Raw genomic sequence first — 26689 nt, 5'->3', positions numbered from 1 at the left:
ACCCATGCATTTCCACCCTCACCCCGACCCCTGATTCTTCTCAGCGTCCGGTCCTGGCTCCCGCTCCCCAGTCCCCCCCTCTTCGATAACCTCCCCAATGATCTCCTCCGGATCCAGCTCCTCCACAATCTCGATGGTCGGCTCCTCCGGCTCCTCCTCGTGATGCTCCTGCAAATGCTCCTGCTCCTCCTCCCCCAGCAACTGCTCCTCGGCCTTCTTATGTCTCTCGGCCGCCTCGCGCATCGCCTGCCGACGCCTGGCCTGCGAGTACGTAACATACGTAAGCTTGTCAAGGAACTCGGTGATCCTGTCCTCCACAATCTCCTTGACCTTGAACGCCATCGACTGGCTTTGGAACACGCCCTCGTAGCGATAGCTCAGCCAGAGATACATGGTGATAATCTGGTGCAGCCGTTCGAGGCTCTGCAAGTAGGCTGGGTTGTTGAACATGGTCATCCTCTTTTCCTCGTCCATGTCCAGAATGCTCAGGTCGATGCAGTCGAAGTCTAACAGATGACCGCTCCCCATCTCGGCGACGCACTTAGCAAACGCCTGGAGCGCCTCTCTCTGGCCGTTGCTCTCTCCGTCGCGGGATACCCTGAAGGAGACGGGGCAGTTGAGGAAGACGCAGCGGTCGGCGACACTGAGGTTGTATGGCTGGATGGCATCGGCGATTTCGAGCGCCGTGTCAAAGTCGCAGAGGTGGAACCGTGGCGACAGTCTGGCCAGTTCCCGTAATCTGGTCAGGACAAACGACGTGGGTGTTCTTGGGGGAAAGTAGGTATGGAAGCGCTCGATGATGTTCGCCGGAGGGAACAGGCCGGCCGTCTCAATGGGCTTTGCCTCTTTTTGAAAAGCATTTTGGATGTCCTGCAGATCCCGAAAATCAAACGCCGTCACCCATCCAGTGTTAGATTCCACCTTTGCTTCCACCGCTTCCTCTCCACCGGCAGCACCCTCTTGCGCGGAAGCAATCTCGGCGGAAGCCGTCCTGTACCGACCAGCGCGGCCGCCGATCTGTTTGATTTCGGGAACGGTCAGACTTCGCACTTTGTTGCCGTCAAACTTGGAAGACGACTCAAAGATGACTCGTTTGATCTCCAGGTTCAACCCCATGCCGATGGCGTCGCTGGCGACCAGGTAGTCGTACTCGTTATTTGGATCGTTGAAGAGCGCCGCCTGTTGAGCTCTTGTTTCCGGAGGCAGACTGCCGTACACGATGGCGCATCTCTTTCCGGTTGCCTGCTCGATACCGGCCTTGAGCTTGTGCAGTGCGACACGGCTGAAGGCAACGACCGCATCGCCTTTTTCCAGATTCCTAAAGTCTCCACGAAGAGACTTGGACATGGTCTCGAGCGGGTTCAGGCGCTGGTACCGGTGAACGATGCACCTGTCGCCGATCCTGGCGCAGAGGTCCTGGATCAGCTCGACAACTCTGTCCTCTCCGCAGAGATGAAGCTCTTTGGCTTGCAGGCCCAAAACAGCCTGTGTCCAGGCCCATCCGCGGTCCTCGCTGGCGATCATTTGAATCTCGTCAACGACGGCCACATCCACCGGTTTGTTCAGGGGCGACATTTCGACCGTGCAGCTGTGGAACCACCTGTCGACGCCCTCGGGTATCCTGACCTCTTCACCCGTGACCAGAGCGCATGGCTTGCCCTTGGCTGCAAACCGTGACCAGATCTCATGGGCCAACAGCCGCAACGGCCCAGCGTATATCCCCGTCTTGGCGCCTTCCAGAGCCTTGAGGGCGTTGTAAGTCTTCCCAGAGTTTGTTGGGCCGACGTGAAGATGAACGGTGCGCTGCAGCATCCTAGTCGCCGGGTACCACTCGTAGGGAAACCGCAGGTCGGCGATCTCTCTGTGCAGCTCGTTGATGGCGTCTGGGAAACGCTCCTTCATCAAGAACGTCTGAAAACTGTGCACCAGCTCCGAGCTGAGCCCCCTGTTGTCGCCTTTGACAAAAGAATTCCGCAGATTCCAAAATAGGGGGTTGTCCGAACGACTAATCATGCCTTTCTCAGTGGCTTTCGCAAAACATGTGTCGAGCGCCTTCTTGAAGAGGCCGATCGAGCTGTCGAGCTGCACCTGGTTGTTGACGCCAAAGGCGCGCCAATCCTCCTGCCGGTCCCTATAATCGCCCATCTCTCGCATCACCTTGTTCACCCTGGCGTTGACGAGCACCTCAAACATCTGATAGCTACGCTTCTGGCTGAAGGTGGACTTGTTCTTGCTGGGGCGGCCGCCGCGGGACAAGGATTCGCCATGGTCGAGGCTGTCTTTGAGCTGGTCGAGGCTGTCGTTGATTTCGTGGTGCAAATTTATAATGTTCCTCTCACGCTCCCTGGACTTGGACGACGAGTTGGCCGCTTTGCGCCACGGCGACGGCGCGGTGGAAAACGCTGCTACGGACACTGGTGGTGTGCATTTCGGCCACTTGTAGGCATTCCTGAGCAGGGCGTTCATGTCGGGAGCGTGGGTTTCGACACCATCCTCCTGGGGTGCGTGCGCAGTCTCTCGCTGACTCCCCGTCTAAATCGGCCGCTCGTTTGTTCCCCGTAAACTCGGTCGTTCGTGGTTGTATAATAATCGTAGGGGGGGTGTCAGTGGTGGCGGTTCACGTCCCAAAACAAAAAGTTGTTATCTTATCGGAGATTATCAACTTCCTCTTCTGCCAAGACCCGCCCCCACGGTGGCAGGGACCTGGGCTTGGCGTTTCCAACCGTTGGGTAAGGGTTTCCACCGTGCGAAACTGCCAACGCTTCGTCATTGTGCATTCCCCATACACAACCCCCCGATTCGTAGACTTGTGATCATCAATCGCTCGCTCACATCATACACGCGCAGTAGCTTCGATTCTTCATCGGTGCGTCCATATACATCCGGCAATCAATCAATCAACCCGCAAGCTTCTCACCAAGCCATCGCCACCACCGCTGGATAGACCACAACCACCATCAAAATGGCCTCCTCATCCACCTCCACCCCCCTCCTCTAGTACGTCCATCCCTCTCCCACCCTATCTCACCTCAATACTAACCTCTCTCTCCCCCTCAGCTCCTGCATATCCTACTCCTCCACCCTCCTAACCGAATCCTCCACCTCCTCCTCCCCCAACCTCCCCCAACTAGCAACCCTCATCCTCCCCAAAATCGACCACTCCACCCCCCAAAAGCTAACCTACACCCACGGAACCTACCACATCAACTACATCTCCGAGTCCCCCCTCCCCCTCACGTTCCTCGTGATCTCCGACTCGTCCTCCGTATCCCGACGCATCTCGTTCAACTACCTCACCGCGATCCGAACTAAATTCCTCGCCGTACGTCCCACCCCCTTCCCCCTTCCCCCTTGATTATACACGCACTACAGTCCCCAAAGGACTGTATCATACTAACCCCTACCTCCCCAGGCCTACCCCCCTCAATCAACCGACCTCGCCACCCTCCCAAACTACGGCTGCGCCTCTCTGAACTCTGACCTAAAGAGGCTCATGATCGAGTACGGCACCAACAATGTGAGAGGAGAAGACAACGCCGAGCAGGACGACGCCATTCGTACCGCCCAGAGGGAGATCGAGGATGTGAGGGGCATCATGACGAGAAACATTGAGGGCCTGTTGGAGAGAGGGGAACGCATCGACCTGCTTGTCGACAAGACTGATCGCCTGGGCGGGTCAGCAAGGGAGTTTCGCGTGAGGAGCAGGGGGCTGAAGAGGAGGATGTGGTGGAAGAATGTGAAGCTGATGGGGCTGTTGGGGTTGGTTTTGATGTTGATTATTGTGACGGTGGTGGTGAGTGTGAAGAATAATCTTCCTTAGGGTTATGCCATCACACTGTATTCCTGCACAAGCAATATTTTTTTTTCTTTTTTTTAAATTGTGCGGGCGGAAGAAGGGGTGATGGGAAGTTTTGGGTTTGGGTTTGGTTTTGGGATGGGTATAAGCAGGCGAACTCATGGGTTTCAAATTGTGTTGTCTGAGTTTGGGAATGTTTTGTTCTATTATTTCCTTGCCCGTGGTATATGGGCTCTCTCTTTTATGATGTTTGTCCTCTTGCTTATGAGCTTGGGTTGTACTTGTATTGTACTGATATTATCTATACACGCGTCGTTCGTTGCCTTGCCTTGCCTCTATATCGCTTGAATAACCTCATAACCTCGATCCACTAGTTTTGCCATTTGGCCTTGTCCCATCCTGGTATACATATCCATGCGCGACTGGGTTCAACTGTGGCCCTGACCCTAGGGCAAATGGCGGACGCCGGAGCTTATCGCTGAAGAAGACTGGGTGACAGTGTGCAGGGTTGAAGGCTGGCTGTGGCGGTGGGCGTTGTTGTATTTGTGTGGGATTTGGTTGTGCATGTGGCCAGACAGCTTGACATGGCACAATGAACTCTTGTCGTGGATGTTGTTGGCTGCTGAGCGCTGGCGGTGGTGGTAGTGTAGCTGCCATTGCTTGCGCTGTCTGATTTTGAACCTCGGCTCGTGAGGTGACCTTTGAGCTGATGGAAAAGGGCTGGCCTGTCGTTTGAAATTATGAGATTTGATAGAGATCTGGTGTGGAATGATGAGAACTTTGTCGTGATGATGAACCGATATGTTTGATGATGATGATGATGAATAGCTGAAGTGAGGTCGCTTCAATGACGTCCGTCCCGTCGCACGTCAAGTGCCGAGATGCGGGCTTGGGCCCCGCTCTGACCAAACATACCGAGCGACCGATTGATCAACGGATAAGCCCGGCCGGCCCATCGGTCTGACCACCACCACACGCCGAGAAATACCCTATAGGTATAAGTCAACACTCACTTCCTTCCACCCCCCTATTGTTTCGCACTTTAATCCGTCGTCGTCGTCGTCGTCGTCGTCGTCTTCTTCTTCTTCTTCTTCTTCTCCTCCCCCTGCTTCGCCTTCCCCTTCTTGATAGTCTCCACCAAGCTCTCAATCTCCTCCACCTTCTCCCTCTCCTCCTTTTCCTTCTTCTCCCTCGCCCTTCTCAGTGCAGAAGCCTTCTCCGTCTTCTCAATCAACTTATCACTTTCCTCCCACAGCTTCTTGGCCACTTCTTCGTCTTCAATGTCTCTCCTCGCAAAGTCAACCTCCATACACTCCTTGATAAACTTGCCCCCCGGTCCCCTCAACAACCCCCCATCCATAGCCGCAAACAAAATGCTCTGCGCAGCCATATTCGGGCTCTTCAATAACAACCACGCAACAAAGTAGAAAACCACGTAGAGAAACAAGCCCAAAAGTGACCCCCTAGTCAACCACCTCCTCATCCCCACCGTCCTCGCAAACCCCGGATCAACAATCACAACCCTCGCATTCATCGGCAGCTGATCCGGCCTCTTGTACGCATCCAGATGCTTCTGATACGTCTTTGCAAAAACCATCAACGCAAGCTTGCTCCTCGCATACGCCAGCTTCGGTGACCAAAATCTCGTCTTGTCTGTCACATCCCCCGGCTCCAGCTTCGGCGCCCCAATGTAGCTGCTGCAGGTAGGGATGATGATCCTCACGTCCCTGTCAAACGGCTGGGCCTTGATCGCGGGACTCAAAATCCCTAGCAGGTGGACGTTGGCGAGGTAATTGACCATCCACTCCGTCTCGATCCCCTCTTCTGTCTCGCTTCTCTTATGCCCGGGGGTGGTGAGCGTTGCGGCGCAGAGGACAACCATGTCTAGCCTTCTCGGGGGCGCGTTGTCGATCCATTTTGTCGCAAACTGGCGGATGCTGTGGAGGGAGGCGAGGTCGACTTGTTCGGCGTAGATCATTTGGTTGTTTGTGCGGGTGCGGAGGTCGTCGATGTAATCGACTAGAAAGGGGTCGTTCGGGGGTTGTCGGGTTAGGAGGCAGAGCTGGGCGCCTCGGGAGGCGAGCTGGAAGGCTGTTTTGGCGCCGATTCCGGAGGTGCCGCCCGTCATGATTACCACGCGGCCGTGGAGCTTGCGCTCGGAGGGGTTGGGACGGCCGGAGGTGTACCATTTTGTGAGGGCGAGGGAGCCGAGAGCGGTGGTGTATTTGAGGGCGACGAGGGGGTCGGGGAACCAGGGGGGGAGGCCGTCGAAGTAAAGGGAGGCGAGGAAGGGGAGGGGCATTTTGGTGGATTGTGTGTGGTTATGGGGGCATTATTTATTTATTTATTTTTTGGAAAAAAAGGCGTGTCGAGTTGTCGCGAGGAGGCGGGTTTGGTCGCGAATAGGGGATTTTGAACGACGAAAAATAATAAATTTGGACACGAATGTTCTCCAGCCTAGCTGACGTAGGTTGCTCTCTCTCCCCTGATTCAAATGTGGGGCGGGCTTTTTTTTAAGTTGGTTGAACAGGGATCGGGAGCCAAGCTTTCTTTGCCTTGCACCTCAATTCTTCGTCCTCACTTTCACCTTCATCTTCACAGACACCTTCACCCCTCACAAACCACAAAAAATGCCACCACCACCAGAACCCACTCCCACCCCCCCCATCGACCCATTCGACAACCCAGAAGATGAAATCCCCTTCCAGCAAAAACGCCCCTTCGGCTCCGGCCTCTACCGCAACCCGGTAACCTTTGTCCCGGCATCCTCCTCTCTCAAGACAGTCTCCACCGACGAGCCAGCACGGGATACGTCAAAGTCAATATCCGACCTCTATCTCGGTCTCGTCCTCCCACCAGAACCAAAACCACCCATAGGACATGAAAACTCCCCAGATAACAACCACTCAGATCCCCCATCAACAAAACCCTTCCCAACACCCCCCCTCTGCCCAAGTTGCAACCTCCCCATCCTTCCCAACCACGAACTCTCCCTCCCCCACCAACTCTCCCTCCCCCACTCCCACCCCCCCTCCTCCCTCGACCGCTCCCGCATGGGGTTGCAGTATCTATCCTCCCAAGGTTGGGATCCAGATTCCAGAAGGGGTTTGGGGTCTGATCAGCAGGGTATCGTACACCCCCTCAAGCCAAAGCCAAAAGACGACAGGCTTGGGTTAGGGGTTGAACTTCCAAAGGGAACAAAAAATATACCACGGCCTAAAGAGAAATTACTAGATGCCAAAAAAGCCAGAAAGCAATACGAGCAAGAAAAGAAAAAAAAGGGCAGGATAATGAAGGAGTTGTTTGCCGAGGATAAGTGGGAAAAGTACCTAGGCAAAGAGGCGTCTTGACGGGGGGGGGGAAGGAAAGTTTGAAATCGAGGACGGCCACCCCAACGAGGAGATATATTCCACGCTAGATCAACATAGCCACTGATGATAATAGGATTCCAGCATCATGGCGATTACAAGGGCACGGCGAGAATGTGAGTTTTACGACAACGTTCATCAAAAGACACGATAGGCTAATTTCATCTTCCTCTCAAACGATCAATATTTCAACACACAAATTTGGAACCCGGCAGCAAAATGTCTGTTTCTCAAGTCCCCCCCAAAAATGCGTGTTATAGTATATCAACAATGTCACTTACAAAAACGCACATGGTTTGAAAGAGTCACACAAATTACCATTCATCTCATCAAACCACTTGATAGCAAAACGCTGATAATATTCCCCTAAAATCAACCTGTCCGGTATGGAAAAAAGAACCAGAGAGCCCCCAACGTGACCCGCCCTAAAACGCCAGCCCAGAGTAATCTCTAATTTTACAACGCAAAGCATCCGGATATCTTTGACAGTCCCCAATCTGTCCGCCAAAAGGGAAGATGCAAATGTGGTGTCGATGGCCTGAATGAAATGTACCTTTTTTTATCCTTGATGCTGCAAAAAAATCTCCACATCGAGTCGTAAATCTCCCTCTCTCCTTTATTGCGCGGCGGCAGTCTCGGTCTTGGTGTCGACCTTCTTGGCCGGGGGAGCAGCCGCCTCGTCGTTCTCGCGGGCGCGCTTGCCGTTGGCCTCGGCAGGCTTGACGACGACCTCGCCCTTTTCGTTCGTGGCCTGAATGGTAGGCATCTCGCCGCTGTGAAACAATGAGTTAGCAATGGACTGATGTCAAAGACAAGATGACGGAACATACTCATTAACGGCGGGCTTTTTCTCTTCCCTCTTCCCATCCCGTCCCTTATTATTATCCCTGTTGCCACCACGGCCACCGCGACCTCCCCTGCCACGCCCGCCACGCCCACCACGGCCACCCTTGAAACCATTCTTTTTATCCTCATTGTTATCGCCATTGCGGTTGTCACGGCCACCGCGGCCACCACGAGCGCCACCGCGACCGCCACGGGTCGAGGTCTTTTCCTTACCCTCCCAGAAGGTGGACTTGCGGGAGTTTGATGCTTGGATCTTGCCCTCCTTGATCTCTTTCGCCTTCATCTCACAATACTCGCCCTTCTTCATGATCAATAACTCATGGCCTTTCCACGTTGCGGCAGGTTCCTTGTTGACGAAGGCGTCGGCAGTCTCCTCCGAATCAAATTCAACGAACACGGACCCCTTGAAGAGGTTCTCGTTGGTGCGGCGGAGCTTAAGGTGCTGAACCTTCCCGAACTGGGAAAAGAATTGCTCGATCTCAAACTGGCTGGAACCGTGCTCGTCGCCAAAGCCCTTGACGTAGACGCTTCTGGCTTGGCGTTCCTGTGGCGAGAGCGTGGAGAGAACATAGGGAACCTTGCGTTTGATGACTTCCTCGCCTTCTTCGCCGGAGACCTCGAGAAGGGTGCTGTCGCGAAGAGCAGCCACGACGGCACTGTAGGGCTGGAAGCGCTGCATGCGCTTGAAGTTGCAAATGTGCTTGAGGGAAACGGGCTTGTTCTCGGGACCACCGGTCTGTTCCCACATGTGCTTGTCGCCGGGAAGGTTGCTGTCATTGAACCAAAACTCAACCTGCGCAATTGTCAGCAGTCGCCTCAACGCAATCAGTTGCAATTGAGCTTACCTGAGCGCGAATTTGGACGGGGTCGTCGGTGACTTCCTGAGTAGAAGGATCGTACTTTCTGTTGTTCTTGTAGTTGGTGTCGATCTTGGCCGTGGTCTTGAGCATTGGAAGCGGCTTGGTGGCACCAGTCTGCTCCTCGGTCTTCTCCTCGGCCTTCACCTCCGACTTCTCAGCGGCAGCCTCAGTTGGGGCAGCATCGGCCATCTCGACCTCGGCCACAGGGGCAGCGGTTGTCTGCTCAACGGCGGGGGTTTCGGTGGCGGCAGCGGCCACCTCGGGCTGGTTGACAGCAGCGTCGCTCATGGTTGCGATGTGATGTGAAGGTGATGGATTGAGAGTACCGTGGGAATTGAGGAATTACTGGGAAGCGGGTTAGAAAGAGAAGTGAAGAATTTGACAGAGTTTGGGTTGGCGGGTTGGAAAAGTGTAACGGAGGGAGAAAAGAACTAGCTGGGGAGGAGGGCAGCTTTTAATGGGATGGGTATGGATGGTGGGGTAGCAAGCAAGCAGTGCGCCAAAGTGAAAAGCCCTCCCAGGCGCGGCGAGGAGTCAGATGGACTTACGGACAAGTGACTCGAAGGCTATTGAAGCGAGCGAACGATAGGAAGCTAGGGCTGGAGCGACGAGTACTATTGTTGTGAGAGTCTCTCTGGTCGCTATTGTCCTTGTCGCAAAGTTTTGGCTATGGGTGTTTTTTGGTCAATCAGCGCGGTCTCCAAGTCAACACTGAAACTGCTGTCGCGCAGGCGCAAACCCCACATCGAGCTGCTTCAATTGGATTTTTTTTCGTGCAGCTTGTCACCGCCCGCCGCTTGGGGTCTGGGCACCCGCATCTTCCCCACATTTGCCTGCCGGATAAGCACAGACTAGTCCCATATTGTGCTAGCTCCCGTCTGGCAAACACTCGCTCCTCACTGGTCCAAACTCCAGGTACCTTTCGTTCAGTTGCTGGCCGGCATCTCACGTGAGCTGCTGCCGGGGACCGGCCCCAATTGGAAACTTTTTCGGGCGATAGCGATAGGGCGCATCAGCTCGCAACGACGCTATACCGAGTCCCTTGGGTATCTCCAGCTGCCTCCCACAGCTCACCCTGCGCTTCCAAGAGTCGGGCCTGGTCCATTGAACAAGGGGAGCCCCCAAAAAGTCGTCAAGATGAGGTGCGAGCGTAGGATATTACGCTATCATTCCTTGAAGCGTGGCGTAAGTCTGGGGACCTTGCTCTCTCTCTCTCTCTCTACCCCTCTCTGTCCATGATCTCCATGACATCCAGGCCTCTAATGCACAGTGTAGCGCGTAAGACAAACATGGAACAAATACAATCTGTTCAACCTCTTCCGGATGAGGGATAGGAAGGGTAACTTTGGCACCTTCTTTCAGCAAAAATGGCACGCCAAAGCTGCCACCCGTGCCTATCACGGCGAGCATATCAAGGAGAAGCAGTGGGAGCGCATGTTCAGCAGGAGGCTGCTCTCGGCCGTCAACATGGACCCAGCATACATGGCCAAATACGACGGTAGCGAGCAGGCAGCTGGTCGTGGTTCTGGACGTGACGTCAAGCCAGGGAGGTCCGAAAAGAATGTCGCCCGCAACACTGGAAATGCCGAGGGCATGACACCCTATATGCAGATGACCTTTGCTCCCCAAGAGCGTCGTCTCGATATTTCCGTTTTCCGAGCTCTGTTTGCCAGCAGTGCGAGGCAGGCCCGCCAGTTCGTTATTCACGGTGCCGTCAAGGTGAACGGGAAGAAGGTATGCCTCTCCGTAACGACCAGTTCAAATTCAGCCTCTTAACACGTGTCTTTGTGTGACAGATGCAACATCCCGGATATCTCCTAAACCCAGGTGATCTCTTCCAGGTCGACCCGGAAAAAGTAATGATTGCCACCGGCCGCAAGAAGACCTCCAAGTCCGAGTCGTCCAGCACACCAAAGACACCCACACCCGAAGAGGATGCCGAGCCCGCCGAAGAAACCGCCGAAGCCGCTGAGCAGTCCGCCGAAGAGCTCAGCCCCGAACAACTCAAAGCTCAACATCTCGACGGGCTGAAACAACTGCACCAGCATGCCAGGAAGATCATCGAGGAGAACAAGGATAAGCTCTCAGGCGGCCACAAGAAGGAGATCCGTGAGCTCTCCAAGAAAATCAAGGAGGCCATGAACAGAGCCCGCAAAGTAGGCACCGATGTTCAGGAAACCGGCGACGACATGGAGAACCTGGCCTCCCTCATGTCCGAACTGGAACTCACCCCCGCCGAGCGCGCAGAGCTTCGGCAACAGCAACAAGCGGAAGCCCCTGCTGCCGAGGCACCCACCAACCCCTCCACCCCCGACTACCCACAGCTCAGGACAAGAACGCCAGTACCAACAGCTCAAACCAAATTCGACATGGTCGAGTCCCAAATTCTCAAGCGTCTGCTCGAGGAGGAGAAGATCAACCCATGGGACCCCTCCAAGCCATATGCCACCCCGTGGAGGCCCCGCCCCTACATGTCCGCATTTGCGTTCATCCCCCGGTATCTTGAGGTCAACCCCAAGATCTGCGCCGCTGTCTACCTCCGTCATCCGGTTGCTCGCCCGGGCAAGACTGAGATTCCCACGCCATTCAACATGCACACCTCGCAGTTGGCTTTCAACTGGTACTTGAGGAGACGTTGAGCTAGTGGTAGAGGGGCAGGGCGGATGTGTGTAATATATGTAAAAGGGATGATATTACAGGATAGGGAAAGAAAAAATAGGGGGTTATGCACATGTTTGCTTGGGGTGGGTAAAAGGACTGGGAACCAAAAGGACATGATGTGTATAGAGATGCATTTGGTTGGCTCAAGGGCGGAGTCAACAAGGGCGGAGGAGAGTACAGTTGTATGTGATGTATTCTAAATGTACAATCAAAACAACAATCCGATACCAAAACTCATGAAGCCGTGCCCGCACATGGCTCAAACGTGCCTCCCCCCTCACAGGCAGTGATATCGAGTCCCCGGCGGCTATAACCTACCCCTTGAACAGAGGTCGCAGCATCTGGTAAAAGTGGACGTTGGCGTACCTGCGTCAAATGTGAGTCCTCGAGTTGATTGGCAAACAACCTCTGCGAGATCAGCGTGTCCGCGGGTGGTTTTCAAACCGATGTTCTGTCACCACCACTGCCCCTCCATAAGCCTCTTTTCCTACCCCAACCATCACATACGACCATACCTAGCTGAAAATACGGGATCCCGTCCGCTCTCCCCTAGTCAAGCAGTTAAGGGTCAGATCAGTACTCAGGTCGGTGACGACTGGGGAATCCCTGATGTTGTATGTTTTTGATCTTTTGCCAGATAGTTTTTAGTCTTTTTGCTATTTATCATCCCTTATGCATAGAAAAAGCCCAGCGCGTGATCCTAGATACCCAAACCACACCCCTCAAGTCTCAACCCCGAGATATATTCTCACTTCAAACTCCCATATATCAATCACACTTTACACCTCCAAAGTCCAAAGCCCTGAAAGACAACACAGATTCCCATATATTACAACATATACACCAGCCGTAAAACCCCCCTACCAAAACTACGTCAACCTCCTCCTATAAACCCCCAGCATCCAACTCGCCCTCAGCACCGCCAACCCAACCGCCATCCTAACACTGTCCTTCACAAGACTCATCTTGCTCCCGCCCACCTCCTCCCACCCAACCGGCACCTCCGCCACCTTGATCCCATAACTGGTCCCAATCACGCTCCCATCACTCGCCAGGACCGGCGTCGCCGGCGCGCTCTCCGCCAGCATCAACATCTCAATATCAAATATCCAGCCCTCAGCGTGCATATACGGCACAATATGCGGCAGCGCCGCCCTCGAGAACAGCTTAAACCCGCACTGCGTATCCCGTATCCTCGATGTCGCCGGCGGGGTGAGGATCATGAGCACAAAGTGGAACGACCTCATCAAAAAGTTCCGAATGGCCGATCTCTTGACGACAGCTTCGCTCCCGACAAGATGAGCCCTGCTGCCAATGGCAACGCCCCGGTTGGATCCATCAACAACATCCTCACAACCTTCAATGAGGCGGCCCAGGTCGCTGAACCTAGACGCCCCGTCCGCGTCGGCAAAGACGGCGTATTTCCCCCTCACGTGCCTCAACCCATGCGTCACACTCCCCCCCTTCCCTCTATTCTTCTCCAGACTCACCACCCTGAGCACATCATGCAACCCACGCCGTCTCCCAAACTCCAACACCACCTCCACCGTCCTGTCCTCGCTCCCATCATCAACAACAATAATCTCATACCCCCTCGGCGGCCGCTCCCTCGGCGGCGACTGCCCCCTCCCCCCACCAAGTGCATTCTCACACTTGAAAACCAACCTGTGCGGCGTCGACGGTCTCGATCCCGGCGTCCCTGCTCCGGGCTTAGGTCTCTCCAACGTAGGCAACAACCTCCCGGACCCTCCTTCCTGACCGCGCCCGAAATTCGCGTCGAGATACTCGACCATTTCTTCGAGAGCGACTTCTATCCTGTCTTGTTCGTTGTAGGCAGGGACGACAACGCTCACTTCGACCTCTGCGGGCTCGATGCTGGCTTGGTCGGGGACGTCGAACCCGTCGGGGACGGTGGGGTATTGCTCTTTGAGGCAGCCTTCGGCGTGCCAGCGGTCGTACCAGCAGGGGAGGGGTCTTGGGTGGGAGATGGCGCCTGAGGGCAGGGTGGTGAGGTAGGTTTTTTCCGAGGGGTAGGGGGGGCGGGGTTTGGGGGCTAGGAGGTGGAGGAGGAGGTAGATCTACGGGGGGAAGGGGGTGGTTAGTTGGGCAAGTAAGGAGGGTGCTGAAAGGGCAGGGGATGGCTTACAGAGATTATGCCGAAGAGGGTTAGGGGAAAGACGAATAGAAAGAACAACCGGATTGGCTGTTCGCGCGCGGTGGTGAAGAGGAGGGATATGAGCTGGGTGGCTGCTGCGACGAGGCGCTCGGTGGTGTTGCTGTTGTCGGCTGCCATTTTGGTGGTGAATTGCACCGAGCCGGGGGCGCCGAACACGAAAGGCAAGAAAAAGCGGTCGCGCTGTCACCGCGCGCTGGAAACGATCTTACAAAAAGCAGGACTAGGAAATCATGGGGTATCATCCGCTCCGCTCGGCAAAAGTTGTTTTGCAACTCGACGACCTTCAAAAGGCCATCTGGAGGTTTGGCAACAAGAAGGGTGCAAGGCTGTAAGCGAGAGCTGCGAGATGATGACACCTGGGAACTGAATGCGAGACCCAGTGGGGCGCGACGGGAGCAAGGCTGGCGAATCATGTTGGCGGAGTTCCTGTCGATCTTCGGGGAGGGGCCCACAAGGGAGATCCACTTGCTTCCAATGGACGGGGGGGTTTTTAGTTCGAGAAGTTCGAGAAAGGCATGCCATCGCTTCCTTGTCTTGGGATTTCTGGGACAACGGGAGGCATGTGATTTCGACAGTGTGGGAGACGGTTTTGTTGCTTTGTTTAACGGTGGTTGAAGACGGTTATCTTGCTGTAAGTTTGCAGGTACCCCTCATGTGAGCACTCCTAGGGACGAGCTGAGGAGAATAGCATGATTATGCCTGGTGATACGATACTTCACTGGCTCGGAAAAGTTCAGATGTTCTTTAACAAAGGCTGAGAATTACTCACTCGCAGTCCCAGTCATCTTGTTGCAGATTTGGGAAGCGCGGTGTAACTATTTTCTCTCTTTTCCAGGTAACACCGCATGCGCTATCAGCTTTTCTTCTCCCGCCATCAGCCCATCCCATCCACTTGCGTCAACACACCGGTAGACGATTTCCGGTACCGCCTCCGGCTGGGGGATCTACAATACGACCATAGTCCCATCCCACCACCACTCACACTGGAGGCGGTACACCGCAGCTTCTATCAATTCATCCCGGTGAGGCTGGTCCGTCGGTGTACTTGGGACAAGAAATGGCCAGCTAAGGGTCCCCCTCTCTCCTCTGCGATCACCCGCTGAGGCTTGAGCCCCAGTGCCACCCTCCCTTTTTCCTACAAAACTGATCAGATGGAGGGGGCTTGGGAAAGTTGGGCATGACATGATGTCGGGCCACATGTGAGCTGTGTGGTTCGGGAACTTTCATGCCAACCTGACTTCCTTCGTGAATGATATCTTTGAGCAAGAGAGACGAGTGAGACATTCTTTCCGTTCATGTATGTCTAGCAAGGCAGACCTTATCTATCAACGTGCAGATCCCGGTGTTGTGAGCTTGATTGACTGACCCCCACGCCACACCACCACCACCCAAATAGGCAAGGTTTACTGACAACACACCTAGCATGGGTAGCTAGTTTTTATTTCTTCTCTTTCCCAACCAGCTGGAATCACTAGTTTTCTGACACCATCCGGGACTTTGACATGACGTCCGTCTGCAACCTCGACATCAAGCGGTGAAGTTGGATTCGATGTGGTATGGTATGGCCTCGTCGAGCCCAACCACCCAACCACCCCCCTCCCGTTCCCCAACATTCTCACCGGTTTTTGCACAACAGGACGGATAGTCTGGTTTCGGATTTCCTTGATTTGTTGTTTGATCGGTCAGAAGAAGTTGTCTGTCTGTTCGGGGCCGGAGCTTTTCTCCGGAGTTGGGACAGCCAAGCTATCTACGGGGTATTATTTGCTGTCTTTCCCCTCCCCACCAGTTGCCTCCCGATGGGCAAATCGCTGCATTAGCCTTTTCTTGTGCTGTCCATTCTGGAGGTGTATCGCTGCATGATAGGTAGTTGGAGACATATTGGGGTTGGTTGTTGGAGCAGAAGTTGGAGTCAGTCTGGACAGACTGTTGAATTCCACACACACAGACTGGCAAGTTGACACTGTCCAAACGGCAGATCTGAAATGTCTCGGGTATTGCTAGTAAAGAATAATAGATTCGGCAGGTTTTCATCACCGGTCATATGGCACTGATATCTAATAAGGCACCGATGAGATGGTGGAAATTGCAAAAGACGAATTATTGAATCCGCCAGAGGTATTAGCTTTACGCCGCCTCCGTCATCATCATCAGCATCATCATCATCATCATCATCATGGTCTGCAAAAGAGCAACGCGGTGAGTCCCCGTCCTTAGCATTGATGCCCGTCCGCTGGCTGTGCTCATGTGTGTGTATCACCACCACCACCACCACCACCACCACCACCAGTCCGCCTTACCTCCTCATGCGCAGCGCCCAGTCCATCTCCAAACCCCTCCGTCTTGTCACTCTCTTCGTCCCGCCGCCTCGTTCCGCGCATTCACACCGTCCTCTGCCCAACCTGGCGCGCCGCTAACTCCAAATCCTGCAACTCAAGTGGCTTGCAAGACAAGAGCTGAACCCGCCGAGCTAGGCCTAGCCTTATGATCCCAAACCAACCCCGTTATGGATAGCTTAGTCCCACGTGGTAAAAGCGTGCCGCCCCTGGTCTGGAATCATGGATTTCTCCTATCTCTGGATGTTGATACGATTACATTTTCTGCATGTTGGAGAGGTCTTATCATCGACAGATTGAACAGTGACCTATTTTGGCGGGTGTGTTCTTCCTGAGTTTCTGCTATCGTAGCTATCCCAATGCCCGTCCATCCATCCATCTAATGAAATATTTCCAATCCATTCCGGTTTCCATATCATCATTCCCCTCCTTGCGTACCTAGACAGTAGATAATAAAAAGATCCAACTTTTAACGCCAGGCATTACATCCGCCCCCCCCCCACACAAAATAAACACGCTTATGATTAAAAAAAAAGAATTTAAATAATAAAAAATATCCCAACGCCCTGCTACGCTCGCTTGCCAAGGTTGATACAAAAGAAAAGAAAAAGACCGGGCGAAACTGAACAGGCCCATGTGTGCTCATGATGATACAGCAAAACTCCCCTCCCCCCCATCAAAACAAAAGAGAGGTTGCGTCGGCTGCAGTTGGGGGTGGTGATTGTGTTGGTTTACCTGGTTAAACAGCGACAGCAGCACTCTTATGCCCCCTCAACGACCACCTCCCCTTCCTCCCCGGGTTCTTGCTCAACTTCCCCTGCTTTTGAGCCACCGGCGCAGGCAGGTCGAGCGCCTTTGGCGTCGGCAGGCTGTTTTCATCAAAATCAATCGGGAGCGTCGCCGCAATCGTGGACGTAGGCCGAATCTTCTCATGAATTTCCGTCACCGCAAGTTTGGGACCGTCTTTCTCCGATGACGGCACCGAGGAGAGAGGTGTCTCAACCGCGGCGATGGAAATATTCGAGTTGATCGTCTCCAGCTCGGGGAACCGGCTGGGTTTGCACGTCCTCCTCTTGTTCTTGGTAGGGGAGGTGGTGATGGGGGAGATGGCGGTTCCGACGGGGGAGACTTCCTCGTCGCTGGAGGGTTCGGGGGTCAGGGAAATAACCGCCACGTCGCGGCGTTCTTCGACGTTTTTGATTATTGGTTTGGTATTGTTGGTGTGGAGAGAAACGCTCGAGGCGATGGGGACCATGGTTACGGAGCTGGCTGCCGAGGCGGTGGTGGAGGAGACGGTGGAGGTTGTGATCGCGGCGCCGAATTGCATGGCCGGGATTGCTGGGACGGGGGGGATGCCGGCGGGGAGGGAGCTCGTGCGTGGGGAGTAGGAGGTGCGCGCTGGGGCCGGGGTGGGGGTGGTGTTTTGTTCAGCGTCGGAGAGTCTTCGGGCTGGGTGAAGGCGGTGGATGGAGCCGCTGTCGCTCATGGGTCTTGAGTAGCCTCTTGTCTTGCTCGTCACTGGTGGGAGGGATGCGTGCTTGATGGGCTTCATCTCCAGATCGTCCTGCGAGCTTGTCGAGTTGTTGGAGCTGTCGACAGGCGAGACTGAGAGATCACCGGTGCCAATGACGGCGTTCATGTTCATTGGATATCGCCCGGCTGACAATCTAGCTGCTGATCGGCTCAGATAAAGCGAGGCTGATGTGCTCCTGTCGACCTCCTTGCCCTTCACCGACGAACTAGAGACGTCGACGTTGCTGTAGTTCATATCCCCAGACGCCCAACCGGCGGGCATGCTGCTGTGGCTGTACGTCCTGGGGACCACCGGGGTAGCGAAGGCAGCTGGGAATGAAACGTGGGAGAGAGAGCTGTGAATGCGAGGCTGGCCAGTCATGTTCATGCCACTGGTGGTCATGGCGCTCCTCCGCTTGTTCTGATCAACAATCTTCTGGCGGTCCTCGGACCTCCACCCAGCAGGCCCCGATGATACCGCGTCGATGGCGGCATGTTTTGGGATGTGCCTGTAAGGAGGCTTCTCGGCTTCCCTCTTTGCCTTCTCGGCCTTTTCGGCCTTGTGCTCCTTGGCTGCCTGTCGGCCCTTTCTGATGAACGAGAACATGGACATGGCGAAGGATTGGCCTTGCGTCCCCGACCAGCGATCTGCGCACGGGAGGATGTGTTGTTTCCAGGAAAGGGGCAAGTCCAGAAGATGGAAGCGTCGTGAGAGGCAGAAGCGGGTAATGGGAGTCTCCGACGTCACAATCGTGTGTCAAAAGCACCTGATCAAAGTCGATATTGGTTGGGATGCTGCGGGGTGGTGCAGGTTGCGTCTGTTTATATTAAGTGCCTTCAAGGTCGCATGGAAGGACGGGAGGTAGCGAGGTTCGAAGGGGTTAAATGGTTGAGTGCAACTCAGGGTCCTCGGGCAATCTCGAAGCTGAATGACCAGTTCGGCTGAAGGCAGCAGGCGTGCTCGGTGACAGCCGTGTTCTAGATCCAAGGAACAATGATCGAAACCGGGGAAAATCCAGTTGCAAATTCGGGATGGGAGCTCTCCAACTTTTGAGTGAGGCGAGTAGAGCAGCCAAGAATGATCGGTCTGGCCAAGCAGCGCTAGATGGTAGGCAGGATAGTGTAGCGAAGAGAGGCCTCTGGATGCTACACAGAGAAGAGAAGACACAAGGCTGGCTGCTGGTGGTGTGTCAGTCAGTCAGTCAGTCGAAAGACTCGGAGGGCTGTGTGGTTCGGGATGCGAATTTCCAGGAGGAGGGCTCTGCCTTACAGGGTCAGACAGAGAGAAGGCGGGCATTATATGAGAACAGACGTGTTCCAAACGACTCCAGGCACGGCTAGATCCAATCTGGGCTTTTTCAGCCCTCGAGTGTCCCGTCGGGTGCGAGACTTGCTCAGACCGGACTGGCATCAAGGACAAGAACAGGCGCCGCATTGGCAATCCATGCATCAACAGGGGAGGGGGTTAGTTAGCCACGCGGGGGTTTTCCTTTCCTCGACCCCCAAGACATGTTGTACCCAGGTACCTACCTCACACACACACACCACCCATGCATCCTTGCTACCCTGAGGTGGTCTGGCCTGGCGGGGTACGGAGGCACAATGTGCACCATTCTGATGGTCCCAAAGCAACGACGGGACGAGTAAGGCAGGTGCAGAAATGCACCTACTCCTCTCTCCAACAAGTGAATCTTCTCCAAGAAAGAATCAGGTATCTTGTCGGTGGATTGGGGGAGACCTCTGGACCTGTCGTTGTTGGAGCCACGCATACAGAAACAGTGGCCCCCCCCCCCCTCGTATTCCAGTGTCGAGTACCTTGAACCTTGAACCTGCCGAGCCCTCGCGAGAATGGAAGGGAAAACTTGGCGTTATCAGTTCCCGATGCTCTGGGATAGTTACTACCATCTCATGTATGTACACACACATGTGCGACGCCAGACACGCAGACAGAACGACCGACTTCCCGCTCACCAACAAATCATCGTCGACACTCGGGACACCGCCCGCCCGGTTTCTCTCTTTCAGAAAGAGACCCATCTTTTGGCAGAATGCAACGTCGAGCCCAGCCGCAATTTTCGGGCCTGGGCAGGGGTCTGAATTGACATGGACCGTGCCGCCGCCATTTCTACGCAGTACAAGGGGAAGATGAAATCATATCCACCCTCGCACAGAATTTGATTGCCTTTTTGAATAAACCCATATATACCTATATAAAAGCCTTCCCAGTTTGTTGTTGCTCCAAGTTATGAATTGGATGAATGTCTCGCCGCCGCAGCAAACAGGCGCTGTGAGACAGTCAGGGTCCTTTCTTTTATTAGCATCTTTTTTGACAGCCACCGGGCTCCATATCACAAAGCTCTGGAAGTCGGTTGGATCAGAGACATTCTTTCTGAAGAAGAGTTTCCAGCTCCTCCACCGCCCAACCAACCATTCCTATCGCGGCTGTCTCGATCTTCAATAGCGCCACCACTCCCTATCGCCGATGTGACCGTTCCAAAATAAAAATAAACAAAAACCCTCGCTTGCTAAACCTCTTGGGGGGTTGCAGCGCTAGGCAAGCTAAACTCGCTTTGGATACCACAAATGATCTGCGCTAACAGGACAATCCAAAACATGGGTTGATGGAATCGGAGAAAAGGTTAAAACAACGGACGATGTCTCATCTTTTTTTTTTTTTTTTGCTGTCAGTCATGCATTTCCAGCTACCAAGCTGCCGTCTTCCCCGTTGAAGTTCTTTCTAAACGCTTCCAAAGAAACCAAAGAAACCGTGTGTTGTATGTATTGCGTATTGCGGGGACCGTTGACGCTAATTAGTTCACAAATTCCCACACAGTCTGACTGACAGCAGTCCGTTGCTCGGAGGCACTCGCCGGAGTGGGGAGAGAGGCAACGGTTGGACGGACCGTCCGTTTCAGCTGCAGAATCGTTCGGTTAAGAGGAGAAAGAAACGACCTCGGCCGTTCTTTTCTGACAAGTTCTGTTGCTTGCTCTAGCACAAGGTTGATGCGGTGTTGTGTTTGCCGCTGTTGTCGGCACTTGTCCGTTTTCTTTCCTTGTTATTTTCCCCCAAGAAAAAAAAAAAAAAATAAACGGCTTAAATCACTGGAAATCGCAATATCTTGGTTCCCTGCCAGAGATCATTTCTTACCTAGCCCCCAGGCATGTTCAGCGCTGCGGCTCTGCCCCCCTCCCCCCCCCAAATCCACCCACCTAACCGCGCTGTCAACTGCCATCAGTTCATCCCGACCAAACAGCTGTTGATGTGTTTCATCTCATCAACCTCCTCAACCGCACAAACCTCCTGTCCATCCGCATTTTTTTTCATGTTGCTCTCTATCAAGTGGACCCCAAAGCAAAAGATACCATCCATCCTCTCAGCAGGGCTGACACCGACAGACAGATACGATCCGCATGTTGAGATGCAACGCTGGGATGATATTGACCAGGTTAGAGATAGATATGCCGGTGAGGATTCGGGTCCTGAGGGTCGTAATACGGTCCAATTACCTACCTGATCCAACCCAATCTGAGAAAAAACAATCGCTCGGAATTGTTTCCAGAGAGAAACAAAAAAAAAATCAAAAAAAAAATCAAGTGCCTGATCCGATACCTTGGCTTCTTGTGCGAAAAATCTTGGAAATCGAAGAAATCTCACCAAAGCATTCTTGGCCTGCTTGTTGTGGCTTGCTGTGTACACAGACACGGATGGGGTGCAGGTTGGACGGCAGCTTTTGGACTGACGGAAAAACAGTGTCCCAGTGGTGTCCCTGTTTTTGTTTCTGCTGCTGTGTACTGTATGTATATGCTGCCACAGAGATAAGAGATAGGTAACTCGACCATGCGGGCTGGCTCGTACTCGCTTCGTGCTAGTGTCGACGCCTGTTTCTTACCTACATGTTCGCCTTATCTAGCTTGCCTCTGTTTTTATGTTCCAAAGATCTCGGACGGATGGGCCGGAGGAAAACTTGGGTTAGAGTACGTAAGGTAGTATTCGGTTTTCCGAGCTCCTGTTCGTAAACATGGATGTATTCTCCCAAACAGAACAAAACACTGGTTTGGTCCAAGGTCCCTGCATGACTGGGGTTTTTTTTTCTCCTTCGGTACGTGTTTGCTGTATTAACTGACGCGCTTAACACGCTTCCACCATGACTGCATACATTACAGACGGCAGGATCAGGAACCGCCAGATAGGCCATGTCATCCAACGTCAGCATTGGAGTGATACGCTTGGCTGTGTGAGCGGGCCCCGAAAAGTTAAGAGAGGCCGAGAGAGAGAGAGAGCAGACACCAGCCATGCAGGCCCGGGCGTGGGGGTCAAATCTGCCATGTCATCTCTCCCGGTCAGGGGGGAAGGGGGGCTCTTGAGTGGTAAGCGTAGAAATAGAAAGATGTGCGTACATTGCATATGCATACCTTACATATACACCTACACCCTCCACCCTCCACGTTTGCTTGTTCGGCGAGAGGAAGGTCCGGCACTGCAATGTATGTAGATATCCATGGGCAGATGGGTGGACCGACAGAAGCCACAGCCAGCCATGACTGCTACGCTGGCGGTGCTAAGTTGTCGATCTATCTTTCTCATGAGCTTGTCCAGCCTCGTGGGCTGGGTAAAGTTCCTGCATGACCGGAGACATTGCCCATCTTCCCTCAGGGCTTGTGGGTAGTCTCGGTAGCATCATCTCTGAGACAGACATCGATATAGTGCACGACCGGCTGACGGAATCAATTCGCAGGTGTCAAAGACAGGGTGCAGCTTCCGGCTTCTCTTGGTGATGAATATGTTGCAAGACTGGCGGTAAATGGCGGCGGCGCTTGCTCTTATCTTGGCCTGCCTTGTTGGGTCATCCCCTGCCCCTGACAAACCCTGACAGGACACACCACTGCCCAAGCGCGCGAGAGACATCAGATAAATATGTGACTTGGCTTCAGGTGGCTACCTCAGAGGGCTGCAGCTCGGAATTTTTTCCCGCTGCCCGGCTGTCACGACGCCAGGCAGGTTTGCATACAACCAGGCTGTCACTTCCTTCATCGATGCGGCCAGATCCGATGCCGCTGCCACTACCGGCGATGAAGCTGGAAAAGGAAGGGTGGGCTGGGTATGGCTGCTGGGCAGAGGCTCGTTTGGGTTGGCAGACTGCCTGATCGGATTGTGAGAGCTGAAGAGTGGTGTGGCGTGGTTGGTGATGGTTGTGGGTAGAAAGATAATGGGTGAGAGTGGCTGCAGTTGAAGCTTGGAGATGAATGCGCAGTTGGTTACGAGCTGGCATATAAGAAAAAGTGGTTTTCGTATGAGGCCTCGTGATGCCAGCGTGACTGCGATCTATGACGAGGTGGCCATGGTGATATAGGAAGGGCATCGAGTCAGTGCAACCCCGAGAACATTGATGCTCTCAACACCCGTGTTGGCCATGGTCATCTCTAGCCATCAATCACCTCGTCATCTAAAGATAGAGCGGATAGGTTCCCAGGACAGCACAAAGCTGACATGGCCCTCAAAGAGTGCTTGGAAAGCTAATGATGCTGTGTTGTGTCTTGTAGAGTTAAAGACCAAGGATTGCAATGGTATGTGAAGACCAAGGGTGAATGACTATTGTGTGAGAATGTCAATACAAAGAATGGTTGTTGCAAAAGCCATAATGGTCGTAAGTAGAAGCAGAGTTCTTGAATATCGATCGTAATCGGCACCGTCGACGAGTGAGGTTGTAAAGATGGTGATATATATCATCAGTAATCAGGTCAAGATATCAGACCGAGTGGGGCCGTCCAAGGTCGACAGAAGCTCGGATGCTGGCCGAGACACGGACAAGGCTTCGGACGGAGGCCATAGCTCCAAGACAACGGGGCCGGGACGGAGGTGGAGCGGGGGAGGTTGAGAGATGAAAGGAAATGCCCGGCCGGTCTGCCGTTCCAGCGCGTGGTGAAGGGCCGGGGCCGGTGGGGGTGTTTTAGGTAGAAAAGTGACATCAGGCCGCGCTTATTCTTAGCATGACACTAAAGAAGCCGGCACATCCATTTGCCACTAAACCCCTTCGGGACCCGCTTGACCCAAGCGATCACGCACTCCGCCCGCTTCTCCCCATCGCAACCTTGCGCGCCTGCAGAGAGAATCCGGATTGGCAGCAATCGGCCCAAGGAAATAATCCATCGCCACTCAACGCCCACCAAGGAAGAAAGCATTCGCTGTTTGTCGCGCATCGTTCGTCGCGACGGGGATTTACTGAAGAGCACGCCTTGCTCCTGCGCGATCGTCTGAGGAGCCGCTGGTCGCGTGCGCTGTCGCTCTATCATCTCGAGGGCTTATCATCTCGACAAGAAGCCGCCTGGTCTTTCCGAAACCTTATGGCTCCCTGAACCACTCGACATCGGATTTTATTTTCGACGTCACCCTCTCCACAGACCACAGACCACAGGCCACACACCACACAACCACCACCCGAGCAACCAGTTTGACTTTTGCCCCAACTTCTGCCTACCGTACCTATCACGCCAGCCAGCGACAGACAGTCCGTGTCCTGTCCACACCCGAGCGCCTGTCCGCCAGCCCGTTCTTCACACTTCGCTGCAGCACCGACGCGCTCCCCATCTTTGGAGCGCGCAAACCCCAGAACAAAGTGGCGGCCCTTGCTCTCCTCAACCCGGCCGAGCCCGAGCTATCGCAATCGCCGCACCATTTCGATATCGCACCCCACCTGCTCAGCGACACCACCCTCGACGTCGACGTCGGAGACGAGGCCATCGAGCGCTTGATGATGGCACAACCCGTGCCTCATCAGACGACGGCCGACAAGAAGCGCGTCAAGGTCTACGAGCTTCGCAACAATGACTGGTTTGACCGCGGCACCGGTTTCTGCACCGCCTGCTTCGTCACGGTATGCTGTGCTGTTCCCGTCCCCCGCATGGCAGAGAACACGGTTTCGCTGATGACTGAACTCACCCATCCCTCAGATCCAGGAAGAGCAAAAAGAACCCCGCGTGATCGTCCAGTCAGAAGACCAGCCCGACAGACTACTGCTCGAGACCAAAATAGTGAAGGAAGATGGCTTCCAGAAGCAGCAGGGCATGTCACTCAACCTTTGCGGTATCCGGAGTTTGTTCTCTAACTTGCGCCACAGACACCCTCATTGTTTGGACCGACAATGGCGTCGACATGGCGCTTTCCTTTCAGGAGGCAGATGGATGCCAGGCAATATGGTTTGTCTGAACCTGTTCGCATGCCACGCTCGTCGCATCAAGCTCACTCGCCGGGTGCTAGGAAATTCATCGACCACGTTCAACAACAATTCCAGGCCGCCATGGGGGGACCAGGTAGGAGCTGCATAACCTATCCAGGGGAGTGCCTGCTGATTCGCCGTGCTGCAGATGATGGTCTCTCAGACGACTTGGCGATGGACATGCCCACCTCCATCCAGCTCCCGCCTGCTGAGCTGGGGACGCTGATCGATATAGAGAATACCCTGCGGAACCTTTCGCAATCCCCGTCCGGACGCGATGCCCTCGCCAAAGCAATCATGAGCGAAGACTACATCGCCAAACTTATTCCACTAGTAGAGATGGCCGAGGATATGGAGAGCTTGGGGGACCTGCATCATCTCTGCAACATCATGAAGACGGTGGTGTTGCTGAACGACACCGGCCTCATCGAACATGCCGTGTCTGACGAGTGTGTTTTGGGAGTTGTGGGTGCGATGGAGTACGATCCCGATTTTCCGACGCACAAGGCGAACCACCGGCAGTGGTTGAACAACCAGGGGCGGTATAAGGAGGTGGTCAGGATCCAGGATGACCAAGTGCGACGCAAGATCCATCAGACCTACCGACTACAGTACTTGAAGGACGTTGTGCTTGCTAGGATCCTGGACGACCCTACCTTTTCAGTCCTCAACTCGCTCATCTTTTTCAACCAGGTCGAGATCGTGCAGCACCTCCACATGACGCCCGGTTTCATGACGGATCTCTTTGCCGTGTTTGGCGACCCGACTGTGCAGCCGCTGCGCAAAAAGGAAGCCGTCATTTTCATCCAGCAAATGTGCGCCATCTCGAAGAACCTCCAACCACCTGCCCGCCAAGGACTCTATGGCAACTTCCTCCAGCAAGGACTTGTTCCCGTTATCAATTACGGGCTTAGGCACCCTGACGTGACGGTCCGGGTTGGTGCTACAGACATTCTCGGCTCCATACTCGAGTTTGACCCCTCCATGATCCGAAAGACCATCTACGAGCAGACCCATAGAAAACAAGCGCCCCTGACCGACGCCCTCATCGATCTCCTCCTCGTCGAAGTAGATCTGGGGATCAAGTCGCAACTTACAGAGTCACTCAAGGTGCTTCTAGACCCAAATGTTCCCGGCAGCGGCCCCCCTCCAGAAAACAGAGAGGGCTTCATGCCCAAGGGAAAACATCAGGTTTCTTCCGATCCCCAGCAAGACGCGTTCATTGCCCACTTTTATGAGCACTCGGTCGCCAAGCTGTTCAAGCCGCTGCTTGACCTGGAGAAGAGGCCTAACATGAAGTTTAATGCCCTCGAAGATGGGATTTTCGGGTACTTGAACGAGATTCTCTGCTTTTACATCAGGCATCACACTTTTCGGAGCAAGCACTTTGTGTTTGACCACAACATTGCGTCTAGGTTTGGGCAGCTTCTTGCCTGCAAACAGAAGCACCTCCAGCTTGGTACGAAATACTTTGTTGCATCCTATCTGAACCCTGCTAATTTTTTTCCTTTTTTTTTTCTCTTGGGGTTTTAGTTGCGATCCGCTTCTTCCGCCACCTCATCCTCCTCCGTGACCCTTTTTTCACCAAACACCTATCCGACAGGCGAATTTTCGGCCCAGTCTTGGACACGCTGCTGCGGACGCTGCCGCGGGACAATCTCTTGTCTTCGGCGTGCCTGGACTTTTTCACGTCGATTAATTATGAGGGGGATCGGGAGCTGGCCAGGCACATCATGGAGAATTACCGGGAGAAGGTAGTGGCGCTGAGCCATGTTGATTACTTTAGGGGGATGTTGATGAGGTGGGATCAGAGCCGGGGGTATACGGTTAGTGAGGTGGATGAGGAGGACGAGGGGAGGGGGGTGGGGAGGGGGGCGATGATGGAGCATTTGGCTGTTGATCAGGCGCAGGAGGAGTATCTTC

General features: G+C 54.1%; 9 protein-coding genes across 9 annotated transcripts, besides 1 other annotated feature; 4 read left to right on the top strand and 5 right to left on the bottom strand.

The window, feature by feature from the left end:
- Positions 1–18: 18 nt before the first annotated feature.
- PODANS_6_5900 (uncharacterized protein) lies at positions 19–2466 on the bottom strand (the record flags this gene model as incomplete). The annotated part of the gene is made up of 1 exon (XM_001910054.1): positions 19–2466. One exon carries the CDS (start codon positions 2464–2466, stop codon positions 19–21), a length of 2448 nt encoding a protein of 815 aa, XP_001910089.1.
- Positions 2467–2962: 496 nt separating this feature from the next.
- PODANS_6_5890 (uncharacterized protein) lies at positions 2963–3820 on the top strand (the record flags this gene model as incomplete). The annotated part of the gene is made up of 3 exons (XM_001910053.1): positions 2963–2997; positions 3058–3322; positions 3413–3820. 3 exons carry the CDS (start codon positions 2963–2965, stop codon positions 3818–3820), a joined length of 708 nt encoding a protein of 235 aa, XP_001910088.1.
- A 1018-nt stretch (positions 3821–4838) lies between these two features.
- Positions 4839–6128, bottom strand: PODANS_6_5880 (uncharacterized protein; the record flags this gene model as incomplete). Its single annotated transcript, XM_001910052.1, has 1 exon — positions 4839–6128. A coding segment is annotated over one exon (1290 nt), but the record flags the coding sequence as incomplete, so codon positions are not given.
- A 157-nt stretch (positions 6129–6285) lies between these two features.
- PODANS_6_5870 (uncharacterized protein) lies at positions 6286–7146 on the top strand (the record flags this gene model as incomplete). Its single annotated transcript, XM_001910051.1, has 1 exon — positions 6286–7146. A coding segment is annotated over one exon (861 nt), but the record flags the coding sequence as incomplete, so codon positions are not given.
- Positions 7147–7780: 634 nt separating this feature from the next.
- Positions 7781–8960, bottom strand: PODANS_6_5860 (uncharacterized protein; the record flags this gene model as incomplete). Its single annotated transcript, XM_001910050.1, has 3 exons — positions 7781–7937; positions 7995–8803; positions 8856–8960. 3 exons carry the CDS (start codon positions 8958–8960, stop codon positions 7781–7783), a joined length of 1071 nt encoding a protein of 356 aa, XP_001910085.1.
- A 1047-nt stretch (positions 8961–10007) lies between these two features.
- Positions 10008–11509, top strand: PODANS_6_5850 (uncharacterized protein; the record flags this gene model as incomplete). The annotated part of the gene is made up of 3 exons (XM_001910049.1): positions 10008–10055; positions 10146–10604; positions 10667–11509. The coding sequence occupies 3 exons, from the start codon at positions 10008–10010 to the stop codon at positions 11507–11509; spliced, it is 1350 nt and encodes a 449-aa protein (XP_001910084.1).
- A 516-nt stretch (positions 11510–12025) lies between these two features.
- Positions 12026–12156: a sequence feature (rRNA 5S).
- Positions 12157–12400: 244 nt separating this feature from the next.
- Positions 12401–13609, bottom strand: PODANS_6_5840 (uncharacterized protein; the record flags this gene model as incomplete). Its single annotated transcript, XM_001910048.1, has 1 exon — positions 12401–13609. A coding segment is annotated over one exon (1209 nt), but the record flags the coding sequence as incomplete, so codon positions are not given.
- Positions 13610–16779: 3170 nt separating this feature from the next.
- PODANS_6_5830 (uncharacterized protein) lies at positions 16780–18165 on the bottom strand (the record flags this gene model as incomplete). The annotated part of the gene is made up of 1 exon (XM_001910047.1): positions 16780–18165. The coding sequence occupies one exon, from the start codon at positions 18163–18165 to the stop codon at positions 16780–16782; it is 1386 nt and encodes a 461-aa protein (XP_001910082.1).
- Positions 18166–24301: 6136 nt separating this feature from the next.
- PODANS_6_5820 (uncharacterized protein) lies at positions 24302–26688 on the top strand (the record flags this gene model as incomplete). Its single annotated transcript, XM_001910046.1, has 4 exons — positions 24302–24424; positions 24507–24616; positions 24721–26225; positions 26300–26688. Coding segments are annotated over 4 exons (2127 nt in total), but the record flags the coding sequence as incomplete, so codon positions are not given.
- Position 26689: the final 1 nt, after the last annotated feature.

Source organism: Podospora anserina, chromosome 6, assembly GCF_000226545.1.
Source record: "Podospora anserina S mat+ genomic DNA chromosome 6, supercontig 2".
Taxonomy (NCBI): domain Eukaryota; kingdom Fungi; phylum Ascomycota; class Sordariomycetes; order Sordariales; family Podosporaceae; genus Podospora; species Podospora anserina.
Note: the sequence above shows the minus strand (reverse complement) of the source record. Positions and strands in the feature narration are given on the sequence as shown.